Here is a 9,548-nt window from a genome sequence, read left to right as displayed (position 1 = left end):
GATGTTAATGACGCATGCTATAAGAAATTACGCATGTAAACTGGGAAAAAGGTCAACTGGTGTTTAAAATTACGCAAGTTTGGTGTTTAAAATGACGCAAGCAATCTGTCAATAACACAAAGCACATAATGTAAAAAAGGCATAAAAAACGAATGTTCAAATGTATGCAATTATAGTTGAAAAATTACTCGTCATCATCGTCAAACCTCTTCGCATTCAGAATCACTATCGTCGGCTTCGTCTATATCATCATACTCTTCGTCTCCCTCACCAGTTTCTGCCTCCTCATCCTCCTCATCTAATAAACCAGGATCAGTGTCTAATTGAACTCCTCCTCATCTAATAAACCAGGATCAGTATCTAATTGAACTGCTCTTCTTTTCTTCCCCTTCCCCTTCTTGTCGGTAGCACTAGCTTTACCCTTTAAAACTTTGCAAGTTCAGATATCATGACCTTTGACATTACAAACACTTCATGTACGACTTCTCTTGCCTTTTAGATTAATTATCTGTTCTTTTTTTGATTTGATCCGCTTATGTGAACCGCGTCCTTTGTTTCTAATACCGGTTGGCACACGGACTGTAGGCGGAGCATCAATGTCGGGTTTCTCGTAACCGATTAACCTTGAATATCTATCAAACTTAGGGTCGATAGGCTTGGTTATGTGAAGTTCATCAACCATTACTTTCATCTCCCTCATCTGATCCCTGACTACAAGAAGATTATCAAAATCTGACATCAAATGACCAATAAGATACTCTCCGGTCTGCATTATGTCATACGCAACCTCCTTAGACTTTTTATTCCCATCGTTATCATCAACTTTTAAATCAAATGTGTTATTTAGATCATTCAGAACCACGTCTTTGGTCCATCTTCTCATAACATACTTGTTGGGAATTTCTTTCACTTTGAACATCTTGAACACAAAGTATATATGTTTGCACAACAATCCATATTGTTCACACCTGCGACAACTGCATGATGCAATTACATCCTCCCCCTTCTTGAAGCAAACCTAAATAAAAAAATGGAAAATTAATTGTCTATGAAAAATCGCAATATCTTATGTAATAACGCATGATAGCAGGTCTAGATACTGTTACCTCTAATAAACCGTCACCGTGGGCTTTCCAATCCTTCATACTTATCTTCAAGAACGGATCCTCGATTTTAGTCTCCATAGGAAGGCACTCAGACAGTGTTCCATATAACTCTTCCTGTTGATCAGCAAAGATGGACCTGGTGTAAATTTTCATAGCATCATCCTCTAAGGTAGCTTCAGTTATGTTATCTGGGGTTGTGTTTCTAGAAATATGGTCATTTTTCCGATGGTTGAATCTTTGAACGTCCATTGCACCATCAAAATGGTTAAAAAACTCAACAAGAGTAAGTTAAGAATTCGCCACCTGACAGAAAAAATGGTTTTCGCTCTCTGATATCTGATCTGGAGGTAGTCCGCATGAGCCCAGACATAGGCTCATGACGATAGAAAGCTGGAATCCATGAAGATCTCATGCCAAACATATCGTCAATCAATTTATTCTCGGTCAAAGCGAATTCAATCATTATCAATTTCCATTCCGTCTCAAACGTTTCTGGAGTAATCGAATCAGTCCAGACTATATCACACATACGTCTTTTGAAGTCTTCATTGTTACACAACTCGTATCCAACCTATTAAAAAAAATAATAAATATCTATAATTATTCACGGTTTTTTGTAGGAAAGAAAATGATTTTATGAAATTATAACGCATGGTGAACATTTTGCAAAAATGCATGTAAAAATCAGAAATCTTCATACTTATTACGCAAGTTATAACAATAATAACGCATATTGAAGTTGAATCTAACCTTATCGGCAACTTTTTTTCATTATGTGCCACATACATAATCTGTGCCTGCTCTTATCGAACACTGCCTCGATAGCTTGTTTCATCGCTGGGTCCTGATCAGTGACAACCACCTTAGGCTGCTTACCAAATGAATCCAAAAATGATTGTAACAACCATTTGTATGATTCAATGCTTTCGGATGATAGCAACCTAGCTCCAAGCTTCACATTCCGACAGTGGTTATCGATACCAGTAAAGGGTACAAAAACCATATTATACCTTCAAAAATGATGAAATAACTTGAATAAAAAAACAAAAAATTTATACATTTCAAAAATTAGAAGTTAAAAAACTATAAAATAACACTAACTTGTTGGTTTTGAACGTAGCATCAAATGATACGACATCTCCAAACACAGCGTAATTACGTTTGCACAAACCATCAGCCCAAAACAAGCCAGACAATCGCTTGTTTTCATCAACTGAATGAACAAATGAATAACCAACCATAAACTGCTTTTTATCGGTCAGCCTATTGATAACCATATCGGCATCATACTCTCCTATATAGCTATGTGTCCTAGCTCTAAAATTCTTGCAGTCATCTTTAGTTGCTCCAACATTTTCAAAACCTCCGTATCTTTGCCTCATAATATTGAAGGCTTTCAATGGCCTAAGATTTAATGTACCAAGCTCCCATATCATCTCTTCTTGTGTTTCAGAAAGATGCCTATAAGCCGGTAATAAATGCATATCTTTAGGGCAGACAAATGAATGATTATGCTCTTGAACAAACTTATCTACCTTATATAACACCCCATCCGTCGAACAAATCTTAATTTGTGCTTTACACCTAGTTCGAATAGTCGGTATGTTCCTACTTTTATATGGCTTAGACAACTTTCTGTAAGGATCATCAATAGCCAGTGGTTTGTGCCCCTCCTTTGAAAACACAAAGTATTTGGTCTTTATAATACCACCAGTATGATGTTCACCTCCTTTTCGCGCAGAGAACCCTGCCTTCTTGGCATATGTCTGATAAAAAACATATGCTTGCTCTATCGAACTGAATTCCATTCCTATAACGGGAATACATGATGAAGCTACCTCAGGAATATACAATCTTTCATCTTCAAAATATTGAAAATAAAAAAAACAAAAAAAATTGAACCTCTAACACAATCAATCATCTACGAAATAAAAAAAATATTTTGCTAAGGAAAAAAATCACGCATGTTCAACTGATAAAATCCCGCAGGTAAAAAAAATACAAAACTTTATACTTAATAATAACGCAAGTTTAGGAGTCATCACACAACACATGCGTGATTTAAGAGGACTTCCATTCAACCAAAAAAATATCAAATAATGATCACGATCAAACATAAAACATCAGCCACCTACACTTCCTTCTAATATAAACCTAATTAATTGACAACTTACTGGTCTGATCATCTAGTATAACGACGTTGTCTGATGTCGGATTCTTAAAATGCTCAGCAGCATCATCAACGGCATGGTCTTCAACATCTTCAATTTCAATATCATCTGTATTTCGTACGTTACTGCTCTGTGGATCCATTTCAAACAATAAGTGATGTAACCCTAATTGAACAACTATAACCGCTAATTTGATAATTTGAAAAATGGAAAGTATTTAAAACAGGTTCAATTCGTAATTACCGGGATCCAGGAGATAACGAACTCGCACTATGATAGTAAAATGTCTGAATTACCCTGCCTAAAGAACGTAAAGTATCTAATTTGCCCTTAATGAGAAATCTTAATCAGTGCCACGCGTCGAAATCCCACTGTCGCGTACGTGAAGTACGATTAGGGTTATACTCTCTCTCTCTCTCTCTCTCTATATATATATATATATATATATATATATATATATATATATATATATAGGGTTAGGTTCATTTGTGAACACCCCCCTCATTTGTGAACTTAGTGAACTTATCCTAGCCATTGATTTAATTTAAGAATATAAGGATAGGATTGTCATTAACCACATAAACTTAATTTTAAATTTTTAAATTGTATATCAATTTTTAATGAGATTTATCACAATCAGTTACGAAATATGCTAACTAATTCCTATATTCTTGTGATTTCTATATTTCCCTAAAATGAATAGAGATTCCAATGCAAGAATTAAGCAAAAATAAAAAATCCCAAGTTTCTTTTCTCCATTATTCGATTTGGCTTTAGAATTGAAAATAAATTTACTAGGATTTTGGTTTACGACCGAGAGCTTTGAATTGTTGGTTGTTTATGACATCACCAGATCATCATCATCAACATCAATGAATTTTTCACCATGGGTGCAAACAAATTTTGCAACAATATCCAATCCACCGTAAACACCATTTTCAAAGGTTTTTTGGCTAAATTTTATTTTTTCATATTATCGCACTTTGTACATATTTGTTTTGTATGTGTTCTTATTTTATTTATCAAACTTTTGTTCTGTTAATCACTGAAGGTGTTCCTATCTAGTGGTGTACATCGGTGCATGTTGTGGTGGTTGGATAGAAACTATGTATAAAAATACACAAACAAAACTAATAAATGGTTTATACACATATGTACATGTGTTGAATACTCAAAGTACACATATGTATTATACAAATTACATGTGTACGCATGTGTATAAAGTAGAAATTAATTACAGTTGCAGAGTTCGGTTGCTGAGTTCAACTATGGTTTTTTTTTTTCTTTTTTTTTTTTTTGCATTGGGAATACTTAATTTTATTAAGTATTATATAGTGACATAATACGTTATAATACAATGCAATACTATTTTATGATATGATAAAATTTTATACAACAATATAATAAACGATATAATAAGATAGGATATGATATGACCATAAGAAACCATAAAAATGTAATAGTATTTTAACTTTTAAAAAAACGTTTTAATAGATAAAAATGCTTGGTTTACAGAAGTTTTTGTGATAATAATAATAACAACACGTATAATAATTGGATCTAACACAAAAGCTTCATTCCAAAACAATAATAATTATACTAAAGAATATTTTTAAATAGAAAATAAAAGAAAAAAACAAAAAAAAATAATAAAAAATGTGAAATCAACACCAGGAGGTGCATTTACCATGTAGTATATTTAACAAACTATTTAGTATGAGGTAATGTGATATGATATGATATTATATCATCTAATCATCTAATCTATACTTTATATAAAAGAAGAAACTTCAATGACATAAGAAAAGCTGATGTGTTAGCTGCAGAGGCTGTCCAACAAGGTTTTTCTTATGTCATTATTACATCATAATGCCTAATATTATAAGACTTTAAAATTCAAAGTTGGCCCACATCCACCTTTTCAAAGGTTTGCCCATTTGTACCGATGTTTATGTTTATTGAAAATTCAAAGGTCTGCCCTCATTCATAATTTAAAGTACTGATGTTTATTGAAAATTCAAAAAACCTCTTCTCACATTCAAAGTTCAAAATTATGGCTCCACATTCAAAATTCAAAATTCAAAATTCAAACCATGTATTCTAAATCTATAAATAAGATATAATTATCTGGCTCCACATTCAAATCTCTTTCTTTCTCTGATATCTACATATGAATTTGGCTCTCATGATTGAGCCGGTTAATCTTCATATACAGTTTTTTGTTCCAATATCATTGTTCCAACATCGTTGTTTCATGGAAGCTCTGTTTCACACACTCACCTTTGACCTCGTCTTTGCATATTCAGTCTGTTCATCTGCGATTACAGCTTTTTGTACTTCACGAAATTTTTCCAACATCATTGTTGCAACATCGTTGAGGGTATGTTTTTTTCTCTGATTTTGAATCTTAAAATTTGAACTGATCTGTTCTAATTCTCTGTTTATATTTCAGCCTAATCAGAGTTGTTTAAAATTCAAATAATCAGTTGCGGGTTATTTTAGGTTTGTGGATTCTTTTAAACTATTGATATATGTTGATAATATTTATTTTAAGGTGGTGATATATTTCAGCTTTTTTTCCGAGCGAGGAGTGGAGAGTTCTTCTGCACTGTTTTTGAAGTCTGAAGTGCAGAAAGTGGAGTACCTCTTTATGATAAATGAAGAAGTTAATGGTAATTATGAGAACCTGTTTTTTTTTTATTTTATTTTTGTTCTTTCGGTTTATTGATATTTAACTTTTTACTACGATTATTATTATTATAATATCCTTCTTCTACATGAGACTTGAAGAAATATACAAGTTAAATAATATATATGAATTTGTCTCCACATTCAAGAGTTAAAAATGTCATCATACCCTTCTGTAGGTTCTTGTGATTTCAAGTATCGGTTTATCAAGAAAGTTGAGGATCAAGTATATGAGCATAGGGTTAATGTTCAAGAGCTGAAGAGCTGAAGATGTGTTTTGGTGATTTGGTGACGTCTTTCTGCACTTCGGAATTCAAAAACAGTGCATAAGCTTTTCATCACGTTTTACTACCATTATGTCCTTCTTTTACATCAAAGTTGAAGAAATATACAAGTTAAAAATGTCATCATATCCTTCTGTAGGTTCTTATGATTTAAAGTATCGCTTTATCAAGCAAGTCGAGGATCAAGTATATGAGGATAGGGCTACTGTTCAAGAGCTGAAGATTATTAAATTTCGTTGTTCAGTTCTCAATATAGTTGTTGATCTATCGTCATATGTGATATGTAAATTTAAATTCTATTAATATTTGTAGAGAATTTTATTTTTACTGATTTGAGCATCAACATTTGTTAGTGTTGATAACTGCTATTATAAATGTTGAGTTGCTATTGTTGCCAAGATTTGTTATTCCCAACAGCACTTTCGAAAGAATATTCAACCATTAACACAATAGAAGTTCTGAACATTCTTAAAAAATAGACAAAAATCTTTAAAAGTCTGTTGAAAACAGCTGTTTTTAAAACATCTATTTGGCAAAAGATTTATCCACTGTTTAAAGGTATTGTCTGTTCTCATAATTCTTGTTTTTTGTAACAACTGTTGAGTTGCTACTGTTGCCAACATCTGTTATTCCCAACAACGGTTTCCAAAGGATTGTCAACCATTAACCCAATAGAAGTTCTGAACATTCTTAAAAAAATACGTATTTTTGAAAAAATTTGTCAAAAATCTTTAAAAGTCTGTTGAAAACAGTTGTTTTTAAAACATCTGTTTGGCAAAAGATTCATCCACTGTTTAAAGGTATTGTCTGTTCTCATAATTCCTGTTTTTTGTAGCGACTGTTGAGTTGCTACTGGTGCGAACATCTGTTACTCCCAACAACAGTTTCCAAAGAATTGTCAATGATTAACACAATAGAAGTTCTGAACATCTGTTATTGCTCAACAGATCTTTGTAAAACGTCTTTAAATGAAGAGTTTTTTTACCACTGCTCAACAGTTCTAAACATCAGTTATTGCTCAACTGTTGATTTACCACTATTTACAACATTTGTGTCTGATGAAGTGGTAGTAGCCTTTGTTTGCCATGTAGATTATTGTTGGTCTTGAAATGAAGGGTTTTTTTTTTAAATTTTTTTATGGCAGAGGTTTAAAATTTGTCCTTTCAGTTTCTTGATATTTAATTTTATAGTTTTCCCATGAAAATTTATTTTTTAAATGTTTTGCATTAAATGGCTGCTGATATTTAATATCAATTTATTCGTTTATATTAAAAGTCTGTTGAAAGGATTGCTGACTTACTATTGTTGTATAAGATCTGTTGTTGCCCAACAGTGGTTTCCAAATATTGCTGAAGGGTATTGTCTATTCTTATAGGTTCTGTTTAATCTGAGGACTGCTGAGTTACTAATGTTGCCTAACATCTGTTGTTGGCTAACAGTGGTTTTCGCAACAACTGTCATTCATTATCAGAGTAGAGGTTGTGACGTGGACAGATGTTAGCCATCAGATTTTTCTAACTTCTGACACGTCAACATTCACCTTTTCACTTTATAAACCCCTGTTTCATTCCCAAACAGAGGTTTTACTTTCATCTCGAGTTTAAAATTCAGCAGAGCGGTTTCCACCTTCTTCTTCAACACTTCTTCGTCAACCTATCGCAACTTTCAATTCCGATCATGACTTTGGTGATGAAAAATTCGCATAACTACCTTGCTATTTTTTGAGAAAACCGAGAACAATATTCTCTATCATTCAATGATTGATGTTCTTACATCATCAAAATATAAGGTCATTCTTACCACCGACGCACCCATTTTCCAAGAGATGCTTCGTGATTTTTGGGCTAATGCGAATATTGAAGAACAAAACAATATGGCCGTAAGTATAACTTCAAAAGTCAGAGGTGAATCGGTTACTATTACCCCCAGTACCATTTCAACAACATTTGAGGTAAACGACTTGGCAGGTAAGACCTTTTTGCCGAAAAATGAGATTCAAACATACTTGATTGGGAGGGGATATCATGGACAGTTGAATCAGGGAACTATGTTTAAAGGTAATTTTCCACCACCAATGAAATTCCTGCTCCATATTCTCTTAATCTGTCTCTCAAATAAAACTACTTCTTTTAATGAAATACCTTTGAAAATTCAGTCATTGGGGTATGCAATTTTGACAAATACTGATTTTAACTACTCCCAAGCACTGTTTCTTGATTTGATTGTAAATTTAAAAAACATTAAAAAGGGAAAAACTGCTGCTATTAAAAAGGGGAAAACTGCTGCTATTAAAAAGGGGAAAACTATTGGTTTTCTTATGTTTCCTTGACTATTAAGCTACTACCTACAAAAACATGTTTCTCAAAAAGCTTTTGAAAAATGTGAAGCTATTAAAATGAATAGCTATTGACATTCAGAGTAATAGCAATCCCTCTCACGAACACTTTACTGAGAGTTTAACTTCAACAATAGCTATGTTTGAACCTTTTCAATTACCTAACCCAGAAATAGTTGAGGAGGCTACACCTCTTGAATTTCAGCAAATTCTTGATGGTATTTCAAGTGGAGCAGCTACTACAAATGTCAAATCCACTGATTTACATTTGGACAGTAGTTTTATCAGTCAGACTCCCTTGAAGGAAACCACTGCTATGTCTATCAAGGTATCCACTGGTGAGTTCAAGTTAACCACGAGTGAGATCACTAAGGTAACCACTGATGCAGAGGGAAGTCCCTAGAACCAAGAAGAAGGGGCATCAACTAATGAAAATTTGGAGATACCTCCTCTTTCAAAAGCAGATACAACCACCTCTGGTGGGAATTCAGATGATCCTATTAAGTTAGGTGATGGATTAAAATACCAGGATTTGACAGACAGGATATCTAACTTGGAAACAACTGTTACTGATATGAAAGATCAATTGAAGCAGTTGGTGGATGCTTTCAAAAGTCAACCTTCTCATCAGCAGTTATGCCAAGAGCTTTGGAATTCGGTACAACCCATTCTTGCAGCTCAAAGGGAACTGGTTGAGATTCAACTTAATTCCCACGTGAAGCTAATTAGAGTTATGGTTGAAGCAAGATACAAAGACACACGGGCTGACATCAAGGGCATAAAAGAATGCATTGCAAAGTTAACTGGTACTACCCCTGCACCTGTGTTTGAAAAAGACGATGAAGATGATACTGAAAAGAGGGAAAATGATTCCATGAAAAACTTTGGCAAACCAACACCAAGGAATCAGCCAAAACAAAATCCAAAGCCTGCCAAGTAGACTTCTGCAAAATCTCCTGAAAAA

General features: G+C 33.5%; 1 protein-coding gene across 1 annotated transcript; it reads right to left on the bottom strand.

Annotated features, from left to right (window-relative positions):
- Positions 1 to 1,380: 1,380 nt before the first annotated feature.
- On the bottom strand, positions 1,381 to 5,638 carry LOC110915972 (protein FAR1-RELATED SEQUENCE 5-like). The gene is made up of 6 exons (XM_022160752.1): positions 5,558 to 5,638; positions 5,370 to 5,441; positions 3,281 to 3,407; positions 2,208 to 2,967; positions 1,969 to 2,116; positions 1,381 to 1,677 (listed from the first exon to the last, which is right to left on the bottom strand). The coding sequence occupies exons 1-6, from the start codon at positions 5,636 to 5,638 to the stop codon at positions 1,381 to 1,383; spliced, it is 1,485 nt and encodes a 494-aa protein (XP_022016444.1).
- Between the last annotated feature and the right edge of the window lie 3,910 nt (positions 5,639 to 9,548).

The sequence above is a fragment of the Helianthus annuus genome, chromosome 1 (assembly GCF_002127325.2).
Source record: "Helianthus annuus cultivar XRQ/B chromosome 1, HanXRQr2.0-SUNRISE, whole genome shotgun sequence".
NCBI classification, from domain to species: Eukaryota; Viridiplantae; Streptophyta; class Magnoliopsida; order Asterales; family Asteraceae; genus Helianthus; species Helianthus annuus.
The sequence above is the reverse complement of the archived record's forward strand: the minus strand, read 5'-3'. Positions and strand labels throughout refer to the sequence as shown.